The sequence below is a fragment of the Agelaius tricolor genome, unplaced genomic scaffold, assembly GCF_023055355.1.
Source record: "Agelaius tricolor isolate 1412-34295 unplaced genomic scaffold, bAgeTri1.0.p SCAF_4, whole genome shotgun sequence".
NCBI lineage: Eukaryota > Metazoa > Chordata > Aves > Passeriformes > Icteridae > Agelaius > Agelaius tricolor.
The window spans coordinates 25083094-25107887 of record NW_027269264.1 but is presented as its reverse complement, the minus strand read 5'-3'; the positions used below and the strand labels follow the sequence as shown (position 1 = coordinate 25107887).

The 24794-nt window shown below is 37.0% G+C and overlaps 1 protein-coding gene across 5 annotated transcripts in view; it reads left to right on the top strand.

Annotated features, from left to right (window-relative positions):
- Window positions 1-24794, top strand: part of DENND4C (DENN domain containing 4C) — a 72521-nt gene that overhangs the window by 35611 nt on the left and 12116 nt on the right. For 4 of the 5 annotated variants that reach the window (XM_071424939.1, XM_071424942.1, XM_071424940.1 and 1 more), the window contains exons 11-27: window positions 1699-1799; window positions 4850-5068; window positions 6067-6212; window positions 7323-7358; window positions 7590-7720; window positions 8554-8686; window positions 9114-9320; window positions 9997-10125; window positions 10844-10988; window positions 11322-11468; window positions 13673-13798; window positions 14631-14771; window positions 16072-17207; window positions 18082-18262; window positions 19896-20005; window positions 22660-22835; window positions 23848-24030. In XM_071424939.1, the coding sequence (XP_071281040.1) occupies window positions 1699-1799; window positions 4850-5068; window positions 6067-6212; window positions 7323-7358; window positions 7590-7720; window positions 8554-8686; window positions 9114-9320; window positions 9997-10125; window positions 10844-10988; window positions 11322-11468; window positions 13673-13798; window positions 14631-14771; window positions 16072-17207; window positions 18082-18262; window positions 19896-20005; window positions 22660-22835; window positions 23848-24030 (3447 nt within the window). The remainder of the gene's footprint in view (window positions 1-1698; window positions 1800-4849; window positions 5069-6066; window positions 6213-7322; window positions 7359-7589; window positions 7721-8553; window positions 8687-9113; window positions 9321-9996; window positions 10126-10843; window positions 10989-11321; window positions 11469-13672; window positions 13799-14630; window positions 14772-16071; window positions 17208-18081; window positions 18263-19895; window positions 20006-22659; window positions 22836-23847; window positions 24031-24794) is intronic. The other variant, XM_071424943.1, reaches the window with a different exon arrangement.

Sequence of the window (24794 nt, the reverse complement as noted above, 5' to 3'; positions counted from 1 at the left end):
TTATCCTATCTATAGATATTTGACTTTCAGAGGAGTTTGGCATTTGACTTTGGTAAATGTGAGGTATTGGTAGCTGTGTTATAAAGCATTTTTAACCTGGCAATGAGTGTATCTTTCAGTTTTGGAGGTGTGTAGGTAAGCCCAAATCTCCATAAAGCACTTTGTGTTGAAAATAATATAAAATTATGAAAATACCGTGTTATTAGTGAATAAAGATTTTTTTTTTCATTTAATTTTATCCACATCAGTTTCTGGCCCTTTTTAGTTCTATGGCAATGCAGTAGTGCTGGATTTATTTGTTTGGTTGTTTAGGTGTAAAAGCATTTAATAGCACTGTTCCTGACTTAGAAAGACTGCTTAATAGAAAAATCAATTTCTTGAGCAAGTATGCTGCTTTCTTAAGCTATACCAAAAAATACTAAATACCTTTTATTCAAAATAAATAATAAATAAAATACCTAAATATCTAAAATAAAATAATTTAAAAATAAGTAAAAATATCTTTTATTCATTCAGCATCTTCCTTATTATTTTTAATTTTTAATTTTTTTAACTCTCTCTGTGATACTTAATGAGCCTTCAATGTTGGCTAGCCTTTTTAGGGCAAAGATTTGAAAGTTTGTTTTATTTTCTAAGGAGGACTTTTTTCCTGTCACCTTTTGGAATGTTACTACTTATATTGTTTATAGGCATGCCATTATTGTAGGGGAAAAATGGGCAAAGGCATCCAAAAGGATGAAATTTTTTCTTCAACTCCATGAACTTAGTCTTCCTTTCTAAGATATTTCTGTGTTCATGCCAATAAAGCAAATAGTAATGGAACAAGTATTTCACAGATGCAAAGTGCAGAAACAACTAGTCCCAGTATCAGCTTGGGTAGTAATAAGTGGTTAGGTTTCAGGGCAAAGAGGTTTGTTATAGTCTCTCTAACAGCAATTCTCTCCCATCTTTTGCCTTCCAGAAAGAGGCGTAGGAGTTCTTGGGATTTATTTCCTTCTCTTTATTTATATCCAACTGTTAAAGGCGGTCTATTATATCTGTTGCTGTCCTTAAAGAAGATGAGCATCCCTTTAAGCAATTTACCCCACTGCTTAATCAACCACATAATTTTCCAACTGTGAACTGAATTCCCAGCTGTGAACTGAATTCCCAGTCTTTCTAGTACCTGTTAGACTGTGAAGATGGGACTGGGTTGCCATAGACATATAGCAAAGTACCGTATGATCATCAAGTTTTCAGACTGATCTGGCTTCTTTCAGTAACATGTTGTACTCAGAACTGCCTTTATTTGAAGGAGCAGTAGTATGGCAGGTTTATGCACTGCTATAGTCTAGAAATAGACTCTGTATAATACTCACATACAGAAGAGTGTGCTTCAATAATATTGGCAAGGCTGATAAAAAATCTGAAGGAGAAATCATCTATAAAGTCTAAATTAAGTCTGAAGGCAGATCTCCTTGCAGACTGGAGGAAACTCTACTCATTACTCACTTTATACTGTTGTGTATCTGAATAAATAAAATTCTGAGTTATGTCAGTCCCATTTTTTTATTTTTAACAAATAGGTACAGTGACAAGATTTCAAAGTAATTTTAAGGTACTGTCTTCTGTAAATGAAGCGACTTAAAGCTGTTCACAGTATTCTTTTTTATATTGTCTCTATTTTATATGTCCTTTTTTGTCTTTCCTGTGTTTTAGATCAGATGATAAGAAGAACACCAACTGGAAGCAGTTTCCTAAAAAGCCATGTAAAAGTCTTCTCAGCACCTTAAAGAAACTTCACCCACAGCTTGCAGCAGGTGAAATAGATACAATAAGAACTTCTAATTAGTATATAAATGTAATTATTTCCTCCTATCACATGCAGTGTGTTTTTTTTTGTTAGACTCTTTAAATGTGAATTCTTAGAATTGAATCTCTTTTTTTTCCTTTAGTCATGTTCATCTCCAGCCTCTCATCCAGCAGCACCCTCAGGTCCTTGGCAGAGATCTGTTCATCCCCCAGCCTGTGCTGATACTGGGGGTTTCCCTGCCTTAGGGTGCATCATCTTGCACTTGGTCTTGTTAAAACTTATGAGATTTCCATGGGCTCAGTTCCTGAGTTTGTCCAAGTCCCTCTGGATGGCATCCCATTCCTCAGGCATGTCAACAGCATCACTCAGCTTGATGTCATCTTCAAATTTGCTGAGTGTGCACTCGATCCCTTTGTCTGTGTTATTGATAATAAATAACACAGGCCCTGATATGGACCCCTGAGGGACGCCACTGATGTCCATCAGGGCTCTAAACCATTCACCACTAACCTCTGGATGGGACTAACCATTTTCTTATCTATCTAGCAGTCCACCTGTCAAATCCATCTGTCTCCAGTTTAGAGAGAAGATGTTGCGGGGGTCTGTGTCAAAGGCTTTACAAGTTCTAGAGATCTCTAGCCCTTCCCTGGCCCACTGATGTAGTCACTCCATCACAGAGGGTCACTGTGTTGGGCAGGCTGGACTTGCTCTTGGTGAAGCTGTGCTATTGTCTCAAGTCACCTCCCTGCTCTCCCTGTGCCTTAGCACAGCTTCTAGGATGATCTATTCCATGATCTTCCCAGGCAAAGAAAGGGAGGCTGATGGTGTGGTAGTTGCCTGTGTCCAGTGCTTGTGAATATCTTAGATAATGACTTTTCTACCACAATAACAGAGTAGCTAATTTTTGGCAAATGGTTTTGTCAAAAGAAAAATAACGACTGGCTGTATTCAGTCTAATGTCTTTGACAGATAAGAGCAAAGTTCTAACTGATAACAGTTTTCAGGTATTGTTTCTTTCTAACTGAAAATAGATTCTTTCAGGTAAGATGGTTCAGGGTATGTAAAGTTATATTGTTACGGGGAAGGAAACTATGATGACCTCATAGGTGTACCTAAGATACAGAAAATTCATAAATGACAAAAGCAAAAAATGATAATAATTAAGAGATAGGTGTTCCTGCCTTAGTTTTCTATGATTTTTTTTCAAATATCCTTTATTTCATCTGTTAGAAAATCTTAACTTTTACATTTATCAGCAGTGCATATCATTCATTAGGAACTACTTCCTAATTCTGTCTTGAGCATAACCAGTAGTCTCTGTTAAATATTTTTTCTATTTTGGCAATATTATAATAGCTGTGTTGTAATATTTATTTATATTTATGTAGAGGTATTTTATTATTATGAGTGATATTTTTGTTATAAGTGTGGAACTGTTATTTTCAGCAATACCTGCTGCTGGTTTTTTAAGAATGCAAGAGTAAACTCTAGATGTCACTTACTTTTTTCCACCATTTGGTGCACTAAAATGTTAGGATTGATGTTAGAAAAGTAGTTTTAGATGTGTATTCTTCAGGGTGGGAAAAACACAGTGTAACAAATGAGCAGTTTAGGTCACTTAAAGAATCAGTGGCAAAGCTATTGGCAAAAGCAGGTTTCATATGAATTTGCAAAAGTACAACAAAGTTCAGTAGCAAGATTCACTCTATCACTGGTGACGAGCAAAAGAAAAATCAGATTAGAATCAAGGTAGAATGATTTTAACAAAGTCTGGAAATGCAAAGAGGCAAGGGTATAAAAAGCTAGGGGAGACACTTCTGTAGAGTAAAGAGGTCCTCAAGAGTCAGAGAGGACCCACTTGCTTTCTAAATTCCTGATGGAGCCTAGGTGCAGCTGAATCCAAAGTCAGATTTAGACCAAGGGGCCAAATCCAAACTAAGCCCCAGGTTTGTCTAAAGGATTTAGCAGCACTTAGTCCTTGACTGATAAAACGTTTACAAAGTGATTTAAGAAGATGTACTGTAAGCACCACAGTAACTTCATTACAGATCTGAGATGGAAATATTGATACTGTACTTGCCATTGTGTGTTTAAATCCCTTGACACACACGTGCACACAGGCCCAAAGAATTGTATGCAAATGTGTATGTACTTGTTGAAAATTCACTTTGAGTTCAGTGAGATAATCCCATCCCTTGATAACACTCAAGGGGTGACAGGTTGAGCTTTGAGGATTTGGAGATACCCAGTACTGGAGGGGGTAGCCCTGACCCTGTCAGCAGGTTTCAGCAATGGTCCTCAGAGTATGGCATGGCAAACTAGAGAGCTGGTGGGCTCAGAGAGGTCCCACTGAGAATTAGGTGCTGGTGCAGTCATAGCTGCCCAGGAGAGCTAAGCAGGCCTGGCTTAGGACTAATCTTCATTGTGTCACAAAATTAATATCTTCAGTCATCTGTCAGTCTTCATCCTGTGGACTGAAAACTACTGGAATTTTCCTCGAAAGTCCAGTAGTAATAATAATAATAATAATAACAACAACAACAACAACATTCTGTTTAAGCTATGATTCAGTCAAATAGTGTTCCAAGACTTTCCATTAGGCAAGAACTGTTCTTTAGGCAGCAGCAGTTCCTGAGAACAGCCAATGTTTCTGGTGAGCTGAAGGGGACCTTAACTGCTCAGAAGCCATCAATCAAGGCCAAGACCTAGAGAGAATGCCTGAGGAAACTGGAGATTATAAAGCAGCCCAAAAGGAGCTTGGCTGGGGTAGGGAGTGTAAAAAACTACCACACATGGTGCTTTGTGTTTATATTTAAAGACTATATTCAGTTGAGTATGAAGTAACATTAACTGATCTGACATCCTTGTTTTGTGTCACAGACTGCTACATGAGTTAGGAAAATACACTTTTGAGGTAACCTTTAATGTCAACCCATTCAACTGGAAAATAATCACAGGATTTTTAGTGCTTATCACTTATGAACATGGGCAAATAGAAACAAATTTTTGAATGCACTGAATTTTTATTAAAGGCTTGTATGTGTTGCTCATTGCTAGTTCACAGGAAGACTCAAGAAGGCTCTGCAGTGGAAATGACTCCTATAGAGGCAGATTTTTCCTGGCAGAAGAAGATGATAGAACTTGAGATGTTGATCCAGGAAGCATTTCTCCGTTTCATGGCATCTATTTTGAAGGGTTACAGAACATTCCTCAAGCCAATCACACAGGCGCCTTCAAATAAAGCAACTGCTGCTGATTCATTGTTTGATCATCAAGGTGAGGGTGAGGCAAACAAGCTGCTGATAGCATTGGCAGTGTTACTACTTCAGAGCTGAAGAGCTGCATAACTTTAAAAGGTCAAAGTTCCCTTTGGTTGTACAGTTCTTGGCAATATTTAAAATTGCAGTTGTCTAAAGTTAAGCTATTCAGAGTTGATTGGAACACAGATACATACATATAGGACTGCAGGTTTGCACTAGCTCCAGTATTAGAAAAAGCTTTTTTTATTAGCACGATACCCTCTCATCATGGCATATTCTGCAAGGGCATCTCTTGGGAATTGAAAAATATTTCTCAACTTGTATGATGCAAAAATGCTAAAAGCCCAGTAATGAGGAGTGAAGTAATGATCTTGATAGAAATGGAAAAATAGTAGAAAATGGGGTAAAAATCAGAAATATGGCAAGCAATAAATGATAGTTGGCAAATGTCACTTCCCTTATCACTGTTAACTATTCAGATCTGTTCATGGGTCAGACACTACATAAAATGTCACAGGGGTTTTGTCAGTGGTGGTGTTTTGGGTCTTGTTTCTTCTTTTGGGGTTGTTGATTTTTTTAAAATTACTGGATAAGATATTTGAGAAGAGATTTTTAGGTAATCATTTGTAGAGTTTTCAATTTTATCAAGCCCATCACCTTTTAGAATAATGTAAATTTATTTTAGTATTGTTTTAGCTGTTGGATGCTTTTGTACAAGGTCATCTTTTTCTTGCACAATGAATCAACAAACAAAGTGAGAAGGGATTACATGGGTATGACTGGTTGCCAAGGATGAAAAAAAATAGCTATTAAAAATGCTGTTAATTTTAATCTTCCAAATGTAAATAGATATAAGTAGTTGTTAATGATAAAGCAAATACTTATGTATTAGCATCTTTAGTAATTTATATTGATTATTGATTTATGTGATTTATGTTTATTAACTCATTTCATGTATTAATTTCTTATGGAACTTTAACTGGTATTTAGTTTTGTGTTCCCTTTTATTACCAGGATTTTTAAAAAGCAGAGACCGGGCCTATACAAAGTTTTACACGCATCTCACCAAGACGCAGATATTCAGCCGCTTTATTGAAGAGTGCAGTTTTGTGAGCGACAAGGATACTGGCTTGGCATTTTTTGATGACTGCATAGAAAAGGTGAAAAATATACTACTACATAATATTCTTCTGTTCACTTTGTGTTACTGTCCTGTCCTTTAGTTGGGAAGGTACATAACTTCTGCAGGGAGTATTCAAAAGGATTGGAATTCTTGGTGGTTATTGCTTTTTCCTTTCTTTATCTTCTTATGTGATCATAATTCCTGTGTTGTTGGAGAAAATTTTAATTAAAAGCCTGTAGGATTTCAATATATAAGATAATGTGAGTATTACCAGTAGCTGACACTTCAGGAAAATACCATCCATGTCTTCCCATTAAATGTTAATTTCCTCCCTCTAATGTAGAATTGCTACCAGTGGCCATGACCAAAAACGTCATTCTAGTTTTTCCCACAATTTCAACTTTAAACATGCCTAGTGTTTCAGATGTGGTCAGGGCTGGTTTATGTAGTTTTTTCATTACATGCATGATTTAGGAGAAAGATTGCTCCTTTTTTTTTCTTTTTATTTTTTTAATGTAGTTACATCAGTATAGTTTTGGTTGAGATAGGAAATGGAGTTTATAGCTTCATCTTTGAAATTCCAAGTTCCCAATATTAAAGTTACGAGCTATGGAATTGTATTTTTTTTAAGGCATATGTATATGGTTCTTTTGGGAGAATCTTCATATTAATAACAAGTTTTTATAGACTGTGAGTCTTTGATTCAGTATTGATTCTAATTAGGTTAATATTTGTGAATGGACAAAAGAGTTTATTTGCCTTTTATTTTCTCTGCTAAATGTGGGGTATGCATCTAGAGAATACTTTGTTAATAATTTATTACTGCAGGTTGTCATATTGGAAATAGCTGCAAAACAGGAATTTCTCTCAACTAAATAAAATGAAAGCACTTTTCCTTTGATAGATTAAGGGTTTTGTATTCAGTAGATAATGTCAGCAGATTGAAAGTATGCTGATTACTGAATTACTGATTACTGCTGATTCTTCACTGAAGTATTTGAAAAAGAGGTTAATTGCTTCTATAGTAATATGGAAAATCGCAATTTCTTCTTCAATATTTCAGCAAGTGGCACAGGTTTAATATAATTATTTAGGATTTTGATTTTGAGTTGAGAAGAAACTCTTAATCTTTTTTTTCTTTTCCCAGCTCTTTCCAGATAAAGGAACGGAAAAAGGAGAGAAGGTACTTTTGCCCTTGAAAATGTTTAGGAATATCTGATCATGAAATAAAAATGGAAATACAAGGCTGTGGACTTGATATTTGAGTAATTAGAACAAGTATAATTTATATATATCCAGTCACATACAGTGTATATTAAATATATTTTTTACATATTCCAACAGAATTGACATAGTAAAGGACATTTTGTTACAAAGACAAACTCTGTACTTAATGTACAAACTCTGTTTTCAGGTTGATGTAGATTCTGTTGAAGATACACGCTTGATTGAGCTTGATGAGTCACAAAAAAGTGAACACACAGTATTCATAATGCCACCAGAACCACCTGCTGATGATGGACAGGACCGAGTACCAAAATACAGGTACAAGTTAGACAGTCACATAGAGTGAAACTAGGGTGTCTATGATGGTTAGCAGGGCAGATGCTCTGTGCTGGTGCAAGACTTGCCTTAAGACAGTATTCAGAGGAACTCTTTAAAAGATATGAACTGCCCAGAATCTGGTAAGTTTCTGATCCTCTAGAAGTCGGTGTTTTGGGTGTGTATATGTGAGGGCATGTGGAATATGGTATTAATTTTTCAATAACTTCTTGCCACCTTTATAGTAATACTTTTCTGCATGTATTCAGTGTCTTTCTTCCTGTTTGAGCCATTTGTGTGTATTTTGTAGCAAGTGCAGTGCTCTTTGTTCCATGTTGGGAATGATGAAGGGTGGGTTATGATTCTACCAAGTACTATTGATCTGCAGATGATGAACCAAAAGAGCAAAACATGTGCTCCGCTTTTCAGATTTCTTGCATTCAGTCTTTTTCAGCCCTGTGCAAGAAGTGTGGAGTTTCAGACACACTGGGTACAATTTATTTCTTCCTGTCTCTCTTGATCATGGGATCATGAGTGTTCTGGTTTTTGCCGTTGTCCTTGTTAATCACCGTCTGTGCTCCCCTGACCTTCATGACGTGGTTAGCAGTCTGCTTCTTATTTCCATTGTCTTTGGAGGCTTAATGTCCAAGGCATCTTCTTGTAGTATATTTGTGAATAAGGCTGAAAGTATCTTGCTGTTTTATTTTTCTCCTGGTTCTTTATTCTCCTGTTTGTCATTTTTTCCCATATTAGTTGTCTTTGTCTGGCTTTCCTGCTATGAGCAGGTATGTGAACAACTTTTATTTTCTTTTTTTTTTTTTAAATCATCCATGTAGCTATAAAAACTTCCCGCGGCTGGATTTCAAGCTCTTTGACAGGCCACAGGAGCTCAAGCTCTCCTTCAGCAAACACCCAGCTGGAAGCAGCATTTCAAATAGTCCAGCACTCATGGCAAAGAGGACAAAACAGGTCAGAGGAGTCTCACTGTAATCACTGTGTGATCACTGAAAGATACAAATTTTCTTGGTAAAACTGCCACTGCCTGTTTATAGTATAAGTTAGAGGTTTGGTCTCTGTAACTTACAAGTAAAAGAAACAGAAGAGATTAAAAAATTACCATCTGAGATTACAGTTTATTGTCAAATGCATTTTTAAGCTTTAGACTGTAATATAAAATTAAATTGAAATTAATGCTTAGTGTGGGAAAAAAAGATTGATCCTGATGCTAGTTTTTTTTTTTTGCAGAGCATCTTAATAAGAGAATGGTAAAAAGGGATCTTCAGCTGAATGTGTGTCTATTATTATTAAATGCTGAGATGCCAGCATCTGAGTTAGATTTCTAGATTCAAGATCTTATGTCTTTTATCTGATTCTGTGTTTTGTTTCACCTTTACAGGAGATAAAAACAGCACATAAATTAGCCAAGAAATATTATGTAAACCCCTCCCAGTGGGCTAAGTGTCTCTTCAGTCATAGTTACAGCCTATGGTTTATTTGCCTGCCAGCCTATGTCAGAGTTGCACATCCCAAGGTCAAAGCACTGCAACAGGCATATGATGTTCTGATTAAAATGAGGAAAACCGAAGTGGAACTACTAGATGAGGCAAGTGCAAATCAAAAAGCTACTATGATTGTGAAATAGAAGACAAGGTGCAGCGACAGTGTGTTTTGCTGACACCACCAGGTTAAGCATACTTATGGTTAGACCTGTGTTTAAAGCCACCTTAAAATCATCTCAAGTCAGCTTAACTACAGCAACTGGAAATTAAGTCCCTTTTTTTTATCCCCAGTGTAGTGTGTGCTGGGTCAACTACTCCAACTCAGTGTTGCTAGTCTTCTCACAGATGACTTCCAGAAGGAAGTTACTGAATATCCCTGGTTTTTATTGCACTTTAATTAGTGCTTTGCAGCCTTACTGCACTGAAGGGATGATGGGTTTGTGTGCAGCATACAATTCTTTCAGTAGTAGCCCCAGGCACAAAGCAGCAAGTTGTCATGCTTTTCATGTGGGCACGTTATCTCCTTTATTTCTCTAATAGCAGACCTGACTAGAAAAAGAAAAAATTGACATGGTCAACAGTGTGACTGTTGATGTTATTTCAGTTTCTGTGACTTGCTCTTTAATTTTTGCTCCCTCTTCTGGCTGTAGCATGTTATGGACTAACTAGTTGTTCTTAGTTTTTCCTTTTACATGTGTAAAAGTTGGAAATCAGGAAAGAGCCTAAGACACTTCAAAATTCTTGTCTTTAGTCCATTTACACATTTCTGTATCTTGTCAGGTCTGTTACAGAGTAGTAATGCAGCTCTGTGGACTGTGGGGTCAGCCTGTTCAGGCTGTGAGAGTTCTTTTTGAAATGAAAAATGCTGGAATACAGCCAAATGCCATCACCTATGGTTATTACAATAAGGTAAGGGTCCAGTGCCTTTTGCAGTTGTCACTCCCAATGTCCGGTAGCATGTTTTTAAGGTTGTTTCTTGCAGCTCTTCACTTGGATTTGCTGATTCTGTTACTCAAGCCATCCTTTTGGACATGCTTACAGAATGACTGAATCTACACTAAATGGTTCTACAATATTAAATTTACATTCCCGTGCTATTTGGCTAACCAAAAATTCTATTGAAATACAGATTTACACTGTTTCCATTTGCAAATTTTGGAACCATCTAGTCCTTCCATGTCCAATAAATCTATTCTAAGGTGTATTCTTTAAGATAGCAAGATCCAAAATGGATGAAGGCTGGAATTAGGCTAGTTGAAGTAGCCTCCCTCTCTTTCCTTGCTTCCAGTTCCTGATGACACTTCATGGTAAACTATATAATGGAAAAAGAAAGGAGATGTTACTATGGTCTTCTGTTGCTATCAAAATATGTAGATAAGAACAAAACCCACCTTGTTTAATTAAAGTAATTTTGATCCGTTGTCTGTTATACTCAACTATTTTGTACTGACCTGTGGGATAAAAGGGAAGAGCTCATAAAAATTGAGGTATTTGTCCTACTTCACATGGTTGGTAGCAAAATGCTTTTTTTTATTGGTGGCAGGGGTGAAGCTTCTCACCATACTGTGTTTTTTTAATGTAACTTCCTTACTGTGTTTTGTTATTGCAAAAATGTCTCTTTCTACAGGCGGTTTTAGAGTCTTCTTGGCCTAGTGGTAACCGCAGTGGCATATTCCTGTGGACAAAGGTACGAAATGTAGTTCATGGCACAGTGCAGTTTAGGCAGTGCCTGAAGAAATCAATGAAGATCCCACAAGTGCCTGTGATACCAGGTAATAAGTTAGTTGAAATAGATTTATTTCTGGTGAACAAGGGCATAACGTATTTTCAGAGGGATTGCAGCTAACATTGTGACTTTTGAAAGTGGAAAATCTGTCCTTCAATGTATAAAAATTGATATTTGCCAACTTGATGCTTATAACAGAATTAGAATGTCTTTTGCATACTGAAGGATTAATTATCTTGATTTCTGTTGCCAGAATTTCATACTCTTATTTGATATGTGTGAGCAGAAGTGTTTACTGTTCTCTGAAGAGGTTAGATTTATTTAAAAATCTGAACAATTAAGTTCTCTCTTACTAACCAGCTCTTGTTCATGTCTTTAGCTCTGCGGAGTCCCACGGGTGGAACTGATGGGGACATGGTGAGCCATGGTAGCGTGGATAGTTCTAATGATGCTAACAGTGGGGAGCACACCCTCTTCGTCAGTGACTTAGTCAGGCTTGATTCCGTTGATAATCACTCTAGCACAGGTACTAGATTTACTAGATTCTGCTGGGTTTACTACTAACAGTTCCCCAAAAGGCTAAATTTTCTAGTGTCCTGTTGATTTCCCCTTTACAACTACTGCTTTCCCTTCTTGAGGCTGTAGAGCAGTGTGGAGTTAACTTGCATAAAAAAAGTACACTTTTGTTGCACACTATTGTTGAACATTTCTCCTTTACTGCACATCATGCTTTAATTCAGAATGTACCATAGCAGAAATACTGTTATATGAAAAGAAATGTTTTACTGTGGTCTCACATACCCTGCTTTTTGTGCTAACCTTCAGAAAAGGAATGAAGCCTCTGACATAATGAGGCTGTTTAATTTTTGCATGCTGTCATTTATTCACAGAAGTGGTAGTCCATGTCAGTAAAATCTTTCTGTGAAAAGAGTGATGTTTGGTGAGGTGATTAGAAGGAAACACTTGAAAATGTTTTTCCTTGATAATATCTCAGAAAGGTCTAATTAGCATTCATGGAATTAGTATGTTATGTTAGGTTATGGTAAAACTATGCTTTTAAACACCGTATTCAAGTGTCTTAATAGTAGTGGCTAAACTTTGAAATAAATACAGAAATTGTCAGAACCTTGGCATACAAGTTTTAGGAGACACTATGGGAATGGAAAGGCAGGTGATAAGCTGGAGGAAAACATTAAACATAGTGTGCACTCCTCCTGACAAACTGAAGTAAAAAGAGTGCACAGGAAGTTAATCATTTGGGATGGCCAGACAAAATGCATGGTTCTTCTTATCTGCTCTAGTACTGATCACATCCTACCTGTGCAGTTTCAACTAAACTCCCTTTCTATGTGTACTTCAAAACTTAATGCACAAAATTATTCTTGCACACTCTTCGTGTTTTTAATATCTTGAGCCCTTCTGTAAAGAGAACTTTGAGTCTGATCTCTGTGCTTCATCTGATATGTCTGCCTAGATTACTGAACTTCCCTTCTCTCTGCTCTTTGTTGCTCTGCTTTTTGCTCTTTGCTGTCTCTTGGGTGCCGCATTTGTCCTTGGCTATCACGGTGTGGGGTGCAGACTTATGGTGTGAAGCCTTGGATGCACGTGTGCATTATTTCTACCCTTGAATGTTACTCCTGCAGGTAATTCACCCATTTATTGAAGGGGTATTGACACTTCTGCTCAAGGCAGGGATACTAACATTACTGAAAATCTGACAGAGAAAAAATAAGCACCTGAGAATGTCAGAATTTAATTTTCTATATAAAAAGTTTTTAATATAGTAGCCAAATGTATTAATTGATGGCTGCTCAAATTTTTAATTCTTTTTAACAGAGTTGTTATTTGTTGGTAAAATAAATAGCAGTGATATGTATGGTAGATGAATGGTATCTGTCACTCAAGTTTTATGGAGCTTCCTAACACCTTTCACATTCAATAACTTACTTTGATCTTTTTTGTTGCAGTAATGAGTGCTAATAGGTACTCTGAAGTATATGAACAATCCAGTTTAACATGTTGCTGTGAAATGTGTCCATGTAGTATTTTTGTCTTTTTGCACATGCAGCAGCACTTCAGATAAATAATAACAGAGAAAAGAGACTTTCTGTATTTTTTTTCATGTGACAGACTTCTTTGATTACTGTAAACTTTTGGGTTTTTAGTGAGTTACAGCTGGCAAGTTTAACTGGTATAGCATTTTTAAAAAATGTTTGTAGTTTTACTTTTTTTCCTATTACAATTTATAATTTGGCATACAGTGCAAAGATATAGCACAGTTTATAGTACAGGTTTTTTCCAGGGCTGTATTCACTGTTAGAAGCTTGCTCAATTATGGCTGTGCTTGTCTAAATTTCTTTTGTTAATGCATTTGAGAATTTAGCTTACCCAGCAGTTAAATATTTCATGCTAATGTTATAGGAAAGGAATGAGAGCAGATACAGTGCATTAAAAATAGTTAGTCACCATAGTGCTTCTCGGCGAATCACTCATATTTAGTATAATTAGAAAAGTAAATTTGGATTATTATAGCCGAATTATCTCTGGTGTTATCATCACTGAGTTGAGAAGGTCTTTCCAGAAATGAGACATTTTGGAGATCTTAATGTGAACTTTTCTGGAGAGATAACATATGAAACAAATAAATTTCAGATCCTTTATTTTCTTATTGAAAACAAATTTAGGAAGGGAGAATGAGCTTGAAGCATGTGTTTGCATTTCTTGTAACAGGTGGTCAATCAGACCAGGGTTACAGATCCAAGGATGAACTCTTGAGAGATGGTGAGGATAGTCTTCCTGCAACTGAAACTCAAGTAAAGAAAGATATTTCTTCTAACCTTGAGGACTTAATAGGAGGTTAAGTATGCGTGTTTCATGTTGGTGAAGGCTTTTGGTAATAAATGTGTTTCATGCATTAGAATGTCACAAATACCCAGTGTATTGAATTAATAATATTCCAATGCTCAGAATACGGTAGATTTCATATAGTTATTTTACTTCTTTGTCCTAAATTATAGTAGTGGAATGTATAGGTAGAAATAGCCTTTTATTGGATTAACTTAATATAGATGGAAAAAATGGACAAATGTTGGGTATGCAGTAATTTACATTCCATTTCCCTCATTTATCTGTTTGAAATCTTGATAATTTTTTTAGCTGTACCTGTTGACCTAATGAAAGATGCTAATTTTTCTTACAAACTCTTCCCAGTTATAGACAGCCTTAGGGTCATCTCCTGTCTTCTGTTCAAATTTTGCCCTTAGTTTTTCTGTATTTTGTTGTTTCCCTTACTGAATTTGTTTCATATCTGAGTTATGAGATCTGTTATGTGAGTTAGGGCTTTTAAAAGCTCTCATTAAACAAATTGCCCTGCATGAAAATCTGTGAACTACTGTTCTTATTCTGCTTTGGTTAGTTGAAAAAAATACCGTGGGGAGAAACAGCAAATGCTATAACCCTGTGAACAGCTAAGCACTCTCTGCATAATGCTGGCAGCTGTAACCTTTCTGGGTATTGGTTCCAGGAAATGCTCAGTACCTAGTAGGACTGATCCTTTAGTTTGTTATTACATAAGGTGACAGTTGGAGTTTATATTTTATGTACCAGTGCAAATAATTAGTAAGTTAAATCTTAACTTTATATATCCATATCTATCTATCTCCTAATGTTCACATTCTCTTTCTTGCAGAGATTTCTACAGAAAAATCTTATGAAAAGCAACAGCTGAATATAGAAACTCCAAGTCCAGCTGATCCACCTGCTTGGGGTAACAGTATTGTGAAAGTTCCATCAGGCATTTTTGATAGCAGTGGAAGGAAGAGCAGTGATGGTGAGTCACTGGGTGAAACAGAGCTTGCTAAAGTCCTGATCTTGTTGTGCTGTAGTGTTTTGCAATCTATTTTGTATTTTAAAAGAAATAAAACTTTGAAGGTGCAGATGTCTTGCACAATGTTTGTTTTCCACCGTTATCCTGTGCAGGTAACATAGAAGGAACCTCTAGATTCTAAGGTTGAAAATCACTGTTCTGTAGACTGAAATCAAGATTTTCCCTGCCCTGCACTGAGAGTGTTTCAGTAATATAGTAGGAAACAAAGAGAAATAGTGTGTCCAGTCTTGATTTTGGTTTCTAAACCTTGCTGATCTTGGACAAGTCTGTCTCTATTCCTGCAGCTTACATTGCTGTTCTGTAATGCAGGAACAATGTGTGTTGTCTTTGTGCAATACAAAATTTATTTACTTATCTCAAGAGTTGTGATGAAAAAGATTTCTGGATATATAAAAGCCAAATCTTGGGGATCAATTATTTTTTTTTCTGCCTTTGTGTCTGTTTTTGACTAAGACAAGGTAGTCCAGCTTCAGTGTAGCTTGATAGCACAGAATGGAGTCACAGGTAAGAAGTTTCTTGAAACATATTGGCAATTATGAGAACTGATGGCTAGCCGAGAAGCAGCATTGATGTGAGACTCAAACATTCTCCAGCAGGTGGATGTGGTACAACAGGTCTTCTCTTGAGGTCCTAATATAGTAGAATTTCCATACTTATGAAGATTTTAACTTTGCTAACACAGATATCTAGGTAGTAAATATTCCCAATTACCCATAGGAAATAGGAACATTTATAAGATTAGTTTATGGCTTCCACATGCTAAACTTAATTAGTATTTTCTAAATACACATCTGTGTCATAAATTAAATAATGCATCTGTGTTGGCCAGACACACTTTATACTTTTTTTCAGAACCAGAATGAACTATGGTGTTTGGTGTTTAAATCTTGAATGTAGCTCTTGGGAGGGAAAAACCAAAACCAACCAGAGTAACTTTTACTTAAAATTGTAGTTTCCTTTAGTTCATGGATGTAGTACTTACTCCCTGTGTGTTGGCACAGGGAAAGGACACAGAAGCCATAAACAGCTTTGATTCCAAAGAGTAAGTGGCTTTTGATATGCAGGATGTCTTTGCAGTGAAATAACATATTCATGCTAGTGTAACTTCTTAATGGATATATTGGAACTGTAGTACTCCCAGTGTTCTCTATGTAAGGAGATTAAGGAGATTTCACATGGTTTCAGGAAATAAGCATTTTTGGTGGCTATGGACACCATATTATTAATGCATTTTCTCTTTCAGAAACAGTTTCTAGCCCACTGTTCATAACTCAGGATTCAGTCGAAGATACAGTCTTTGGTAATGTTTCTCCTAAGAAGACAAGTGAAAAAAGACAGAAGAGACAAAAACTGTTTTCAGAGAGAAGCTGCAGTTTCAGTAGTGAAAGCAGAGCTGGAATGCTGCTGAAAAAAGGCAGCTTGGACTTGCATTCTAAAGAAATAGCAATAATGATGGGAGCAGATGCCAAGATCTTAACAGCAGCTTTATCTGGGACCAAAACTTCACCTAAATCCCACAGCTTTGAAAATATCACTGACCAGCAGGTTTCTGGCATAAGTGACACTTGGAGTGGTGTGACTCAGAGTGATTGGGATCTAGATCATAGGTCTTCACCAGTGCTGGAAGAACCTGGGGAAGGACAGGAAGATCTTGAGAATGGAAGAGATGCAAACATGACTGCTGTAGAAGACATAAATCTTGAGCAGTCAGCTGAGTCTAAAAACCAGAAACCTGAATCCAAAGATGCAACTGCTAAAAGAAATAGCTTTTATGGAGTGGTTAAGCCTATTGAAAGGGAAGATGTTGAAGTAGGCTTGGACCCTCTGTCTTTGCTAGCTACTGACAGCACACAACCAGGTTATCCAGAACCTGGGGAAAAGTTGATGTCACCAGTTGCAGCACGTAATTTGGCAGATGAAATAGAGAGCTATATGAATTTGAAGAACCCCTTGGGTAGCAAGTTTCCCAGCATGGAACTGCACAAGCCAGATAAGGAAGCAGAAGCTTCTGGTACACTTGGTCACTCCCAAGAACGAAGGTCAAGCCTGCCCTTGGATCCCCTCCTGCCATCCTCCAAGTGTTATGAAAGTCGAAGAAGTCCTTCTGTCTGCAGATCCAAAACATTCACTGTACGATCAAAGCAACAAACTCACCCACAAGTTCAAAAGGAGCGGTCGTCATCTTTGACAGGACTGGCTCGTTCTTCCCCGCATGGCTCATTGGGAACTGTTGTAACAACTTTATCCAGTCTGAAGTTAGACAATATACTGTCTGGACCAAAAATTGATGTTTTGAAATCAGGCATGAAGCAGGCTGCCAATGTGGCCAGTAAGATGTGGGGAGTGGTAACATCAGCATATAGTTACTCAGATGATGAGGTAAGTGTTTTTCAGTATGAAAAATTCGGGGACACAAAGTTAGAGGGCTAACTTCTATGTCCAGAAGATTGCTTCTCTAGGTGGTTTTACTTTTTAATTAAGTATTGACTTTTATTAGTTAATAAAAACTACACTTCATCTATGGTGTTTTTCCTTGCCATTAAAAAACCCTCACTTTTCAGACAAAAGGAAATTAGATGGTCTCAATGCAATAAGTTTTAGCTTTTTGTTCTCAACAAAAATCTCCCATTTCTTTATTAATCTTTTTATTTATGTGTAAAGAAACCGAACCAAGAAACCCCGGTAAGTACAAATTTATGTCACCTTAAATGATGCCATACTGCCCTGTCATACTTTAGAAAACTAGGTTGTGAAAATAATTTACAAACCCAGGAAGTCAGATTGGTGAGGGTCAAAGTTGAAAGTAATAAGGTACAGCCTGAGATCTAGTAAATTTACTTATCAGGAATTTGGAAATTCTGTGACTAACAGAGTGTTTTTCAGAGTAAAGCATTTCACATACTAATGACAAGAATGAAAGAAGATATTAAGAGATTAATATTGTAACTTCCTCTTTTTTTTGTGATGTCTTGGTATTGTGCCTTCAAATGATGTGTCTGCATCATTTTTCCTGTTTCTCTGTAATGAATAAATTTATATCACTATTGTTTTGTCACTCAGTTTGTCAGTTTTTCAATATCCTCTTGCTTTGTCCAGTGTCTGCACTTCTTGAGGCTACATAGATTAATCTTACATCTGATAATTTTTGTTACAACGAGATTTATCTTAATCTGCTAGTTTAATTATTTATTCTTTAGGATAAAGATGGAAGTGGAGGTACTCAAAAATGCTACTTTTTCTTCTTGCATTAAAGGAAGAAAGCCATCGACCAGACTATAACTTCCCTGTGGGCTTTGATGATAGTATTTTGGGAGATAATCTGTCATCAAGAACTGGAGTCTCAGGCCTACTTACAAATGAGCTTGCACAAAGCACTACTAGTCTTGGTAGTAGCAGCAGTGGTGGAGATGTAGGAAGACAGCATTGCAGTGCAGGTGAGATGATTTGGTTTTATTTTCCTCTGATAATTTGATTATAATACAACAAACAGGGAAAACTGTTGTGTATGAAATCACTCAAAACAATGGAAGCTATGACAATGTGAACTATTTCAAGCCCTTAAGAGTATTAAAAGCAAGTTTTTACTTTCATTCTATACTGTTCTCTTGCAGTAGCAAGTAGCTAATGCTTCTCTCTTTGTTGAATGTATAAAAAGCTGATACAATATGCAGGAGTTTAACCATAAAATACTTCCTGTGTATGTGATAGGAAGATTGCTAACTAATTATAGCAAGAAACACCTGCTCATTCATGTAAACTCATGAAAGTATTAATAGTGAAATATTAGTACAGAAAAGCTGAGCAGTTTGGCAACTGCAAATAGTTGCATAACTAACAGAGACAGATCATTTGAGGGAGGAAAAAAGCAAGCCAACCAAAACCAAATCAACAGAACAGCCCTGTAGTTCATGCGCACAAAAAACCTAAAGCAATACACTCTAAAAGTTATCCATCTTTACCATGGAATAGGAACTGTTGGATATATACTTGGTCTGAACTTAAGTAGGTAAATCGTTGACGACTGTGAGCCTGTTGCAAACCTTCCTTCCCTCCTCCCTGCCAGATGTAAAGCTGGAATAAATAAATCTCGTAATTTTCAGTTCAGATTTAATTCAGGTAGATTTGATTCTTATTTTGAGAAAAAAGATGTGTTTCTGAACCTGCTGTGGTGTTGGTTTAGGTCTCTTTGTAATACAATACTTCAGTGATGCAAATATGGTAAAGCTGTCTGCTTTACAGAGAGAGAGAAATATCAAGAGAGGAAGAACTGTCTTGCATAGTGGAGATAAAGTGCCCCCATATCACAAAATCTTGACAAAATGTCTTCTAGTTCCAGTTAGTTAGGAGGCTTATTAGAGCTAACTATAAAGAGTGGCAGCTAACAGGATATGCAAAATTTGTTCACAAACATAATCTTGAGCTGAAAAAACACAGGAGACTTCTTTATGATGAGAGGATACTGGTGGTGATTTCTTTTCTTTAGAAAAATTTGGGCTTGTAAAAAAATAATTCTGATAATTTTGCCTTTTAGGAGTGATCCCATCCATTTCCTTCTGGTGAATGTATTCCAACTCCTTTTCCCCTTGTCCTGGACAAGGTTCATAATCATAAAATCTAGCATTACCAATACAAAAATATTTGGTTTAGTGCAGTGTTAAAAGTGGAAAATCTAAGTGCAGTAATGGCATTTTTGGTATCATACGCCTCACCTGGTGCTGTCCTTACATTTGCTGTTTACATATGGATGTATTATTCAAGAAATCATGGCTAGTCAACTTTTTAGAGTTGGTCAATATACATTGAGCAGTCTTACTGCTCTTTACCAGTCTATTTTTTCTTTGTGTTTTTCTTTTACTAATCTGTGATATATTGTGTTAGAAAAATAATGTAGAAATGTTAATCGTGAACATTATCTATATTGTGATTGTAATGTCAGCAAGATACTCATATCTTTGGAGATCTTTTGGAACAATTTTCTTGCCTTGGTTTAACAGAAGTTATTTTCTTTGGGAATGGATTAATTATTCTTTGCTTGAAAACAAAACTCAAATGACTCTTTCTGTACAGGTGAAGTTTCATTCCCAAAAAGTATGAAACTTCTAGATTCTGAGAAATCAGAGCACAGCTCTTCACATAATACTAGTTTATCCAGCATTTTCCAGAACTATGCAATGGAGGTAAGATTAATAAACTTATAGATGAAAGCTATAATTAGTTAATAGTACTGTATGCATTGATTACCTGTTTAGTTGCATTGTGGTTGGTTTTTTCAAAACATTTTTTCCTTGTTTCTACTGCAGAGATGCTTAATACTTGTAACTTGGAGTGTGACAGCTTTAAAAAAGAAGAGTGTCTTAAATATTTTATGCATCCATCATATATATAGAGAAAAATTGTTGAGGGAAAGGTAAAAACTTGAAATGAAGGAAAATTACAGGTGAACAGGAGCTTTTGTGGGGTTTTAGATTTTATTTTCCTTATGGAAATTGTGTTACTAAATCATTGTGATGAGTTGACAGCAGCCAGCACCAAGGCCCTCACACAGGTATTTGCTTAATCCCCTTTAAATGGGGGACAGAATGGAAAGGGCAAAAGAAAAAAAGCTTGAGAGTTGAGATAAAGACAATTTAATACATGAATTCTGGGGGAAAAAATAAAAAAGAGGGAGACACAATCAAAAGAAAATAGTAATGCAGAGATCAGTCAGCACCCTGACACCTCAAGGAAGGGCTACCTTGGAAAACACAGAGTTTTATCTCTGAACTTGATGTTACACAGTATCATTTGGTCAGCTGAGGCCAGCTGTCCTGTCTGTGTCCTGTCACAGCCTGCTGGCTGAGTTGTGCATATAATGAAAAATGTCCATGATGATGTACAAAGCCCTATGCAGCAATAACTAAAATATTGGAATGTTATAAGTTAACATGGAGCTGGTTACCAGACTGAAACACAGGACTACAGAGAATACTAACAAGAAAATTAACTCTATCCCAGCCAAATTAAATTATGTTTTAGTATGGGTTTCTTTTTCATTTATTACATGCAGATACTTTCAGATTTCAGATACATAGGCAATGATCACTGTATTTGCCTTGGTTGCTTTTCTCTCAGCTGTAGTGTTATTTTGCTAGATCCTGGTTAATTTTCATTTATGTTTGGTGTTCTGGACATCTAGGCTTGTCAAGCTTCTGCACTGCATTATATCAAGGGTATAGCAAACTAAAAAATTTCATTATAATGAATATTTATTAGCTCTAAAATTTATTAGAAGCTGTGTTTGAGGCTGGTGTTTGGGGTTTTTTTCACCCATCTGACTGAAACAATGAAGTAAGGGGATAGAGTAAGGTATATAGTCCATTCTCCAGTTAGTACAGGATTAATTTTACCATTTTTCTCCAGTTCTCCATCTAGCTTAGTGGTGAGACTTCTATTAGGTAAAGACACAACATTCTGATTTTCCACTTGTACTGGGTTTGCATGGCAAGGATTGGGTAGCAGAAGAGCTGCCAGAACTTTCCCCCATGTCCGACAGAGCCAATGCCAGCCAGCTCCAGACTGGACTCCCCACTGGCCAAGGCAGTGACAGTGGCAGCAATGCTGGGATAGTGTGTTTGAGAAGGGGAAAAGAATGCTGTGCAACAGCAGCTGCAGGAGAGGAGTGAAAACACGTGACAGGAAATCCCTCTGCAGATACCCAGGTCAGTGCAGAAGGAGGGATAGGAGGTGCTCCAGGCACCAGGGCAGAGATTCCCTGCAGCCTGTGGTGCAGACCACAGCGAGACAGCTGTGCCCCTGCAGCCATGTGCGCCGTGCTGGAGCAGGTGGGTGCCCAAAGGAAGCTAACCCTATAGATTATATATAGATTATATAGATTATAATCCGGGCAGCACCTTGACCTCATGGGGAGAGGAGCCCGGGCTGGAGCGTGTTTGCTGGCAGGACTTGTGACCCTGCAGGAGATCCATGCTGGAGCAACTAGTAAAGAGCTGAAGCCCATGGGAAGGGCTTACCCTAGAGAAGTTTGTGTTAGGACTATGTCCTGTGGGAGGGACCCCATGCTGGAGCAGGGGAAGAGTGTGAGGAGGAAGGAGTGTCAGAAAAACATGGGATGAACTGACCACAATCCCCTTTCCCCATTTCCATGTGCCATTTCAAAGAAGAAGGTGGAGAAGTCAGAAATTAAAGTGAAGCCTGGGAAGAAGGGAGGGGTAGCAGGAATGTGTTTTAAAATTTGAGATAATTTCTCATTAACCTACTTGAACTTTTAATTGGTAGAAAATTAAATTAATTTCCCCTAGTTTCCCTTATTGTGACAGTAATCGCTGAGTGATCTCCTTGTCTCTATTATGACTCAAGAGCCTTTTGTCATATTTTTCTTCCCCTGTTCACTTGAATAGGGAGATTGCTAGAGTGGCTTTGGTGAGCGCCTGGCATCCGGCCAGGGCAGACACACCACACTATTATAAAGGTTTCTTCTGTGTTTGATTGGTTTTGTGGGATTTCTTTGCTCTTTTGGATAAGTAGACATGCATTTACTTATACAATTCAAAACAATTTGTATATGCTGAAGTCTTCATAGAAGCAAGCAATTGCAAATGCTAAATTAGTGGCCTTTTGGGGTAATGCTTTTTCCATGTCAGAAATAAATTACTTATATCTTTATTTCATAGGTAAAAGTTAATGTGGATGAGATAATTCTGAGTATGGTGGGAAAGAAGTGATGAACTCATTTCTCCCCACTGGCCTTCTGGTACCTGTTAAACTTCTAGGGGTACTAAGCCTATAGAAATTGTAAAAGAGCCCTGATAATGTTAATTCTTTGCTGTTCCAGGTCTTGATGTCAAGCTGCTCTCAATGTAGAGCTTGTGATGCTTTGGTTTATGATGAAGAAATCATGGCTGGGTGGACAGCAGATGACTCAAACCTGAACACTACCTGCCCTTTTTGTAAAAGTACCTTCCTACCTTTGCTTAATGTTGAATTTAAAGACCTTCGTGGCTCTGCAAGGTCAGTGCATTTTAGCAATACTCAATTTCTGCCTTTGTACCTGTGCATGGTTATATTTTTTCACAAGAGGATCTTTGATATGTTTCCCCATCTAGATGTTAGCAAGAATGTTACTGCCTATTCGATAGTTGTGATTGTACTGAAGGAAATTATAATTTGTGTAAACTATTGAGCTGCATTGTTAAACAGCCAAAACCCAAAGAACTGGTTGCCTTTTTATCACTTTTTGTTTCATATTTTCTTTTTAAGCGTAACTGTATGGAAGCTTTAAGTCAGTTTTCATTTTGTTTTGATGTTAAAACAAAGCCTATGGACTTTATAAAAGCATAGGAAGAGGTTTTAAAATCTGTCAGCAAAGAATTTTTCCCAGACCAAAGTTGTTAGGAGCATTCAGTTCCCGATGCTCTACCTTATTGTTTCTGCAGTTCAAGCTTCTCTGCTTGCTGTTTTTAACCTCTTTTAGTTGCACTATGAAAAATAGAACTTAATTTTAAGTTCCAGTTCTCACTGTAGTGGTTATTGCTAAGAAACAGAAGTTCCACTGTTCTCTAATGAAGAAATTGAACACCTGTATTAAATGTAGAGTATGTACTTCAGAGACTTAGCAAAGCAAGACATATTTGTGTTGTCATGTGCTTAGAATGGTGTATGATCGTGTAGTCTGTAATGTCACATTACAGTAAGCAGCCATTTTCAGTGATGTGTCACCTATTAATACACTATTGCTGATTTGAAGCCATGACAAACTGAGTTCACTTGTAATGGTTTATGTCCAGTGTAGGATGTCTTCTTTTGCAGATCAAATCTCTCTATGTGTTAATTTACTCTGCCTGTATAAGTTGCAGGGGTAGGAACAGGATGAAATTTATTGTGTGTTGTCAAGCTTTTTAATGTTGTGTTTCCTTCTTTTGCTACTTCTGAAAAGTGAATGTAGAAAATAATAAGTTTATGATTTTATGCTTATATCTTTACCTTTGTATTTTTCTCCCTCCCATTCATGTTGTAACTTCAGCTTTTTCCTGAAGCAAAGTACCTCAGGAGATAGTTTACAGAGTGGCACCCTTCCATTAACCACAGATCCTCTGGAGCAGAAACTGTTGACCAGTCCAGCTGTTGCTGACTTGATCAGTTTTTCAGATCACCTGCAGTCCAGCCACACCATAGCTGAAGAATCCAGCTCTGCAGCTGAGCAGGGGTAGGTAAAACAAGATTGTTAGTTCTGTCAGAAATGCATCAGTACTTCCACACTTATAGGGGTAAGGTTGGCTTTTATACCAAATGTGGTGAAGTACAGTTGTAACTTGATGATCATCTCTTTCTCATTTTCTGCATGTTTTAAGCATGCTTTTATCAGTTTGAAGTAAACTCATTCCACCAAGTGAGTAGCTTCTAGAGATACAGCTATAGAAATGAATCTTCATGTCCACGTGCTGTTGATCAATAGGTAAAACCTCTACTCAGTGTAGTTAAAACCCAATCACCCTGTAAACTCACACAGAAATTCAAGCATTGCTTCTCCTTTCCTTGTATGTACGATTTAACAATAAGGACACCGCACTATGGGAAAAAATAAGTCCATTTGCTGGAATACTTTGCTTGAGAGAAAGTTCAGGGACCACTCAAGACATGTGCTGAGTATTCTATGTCAAACAAAACCTATGTAAAACTGAAACTCTGAAAAACAATATCACTTTTGAAACAGTTTGATGAAAAAAAGCATTAAGGGGAAGGTGTCATGTTGGATGAGGGAAGAACTAAAATAATTCCGCAATGAATTGTGACCTTTTTACTGGGATGGTTACCTTTTGTTGTAATTGTTTGGAATTTTTTTAAATCATCACATTTGAAATTCTGGAGTATTAGTGCCTCAGAGTAATGAGCTAATGCCTGTGTCAGACAACTAAAACTTTAATCAATGCGATAGTAGTTAGTCTTAATACACTAAACATTAAAGGTGGT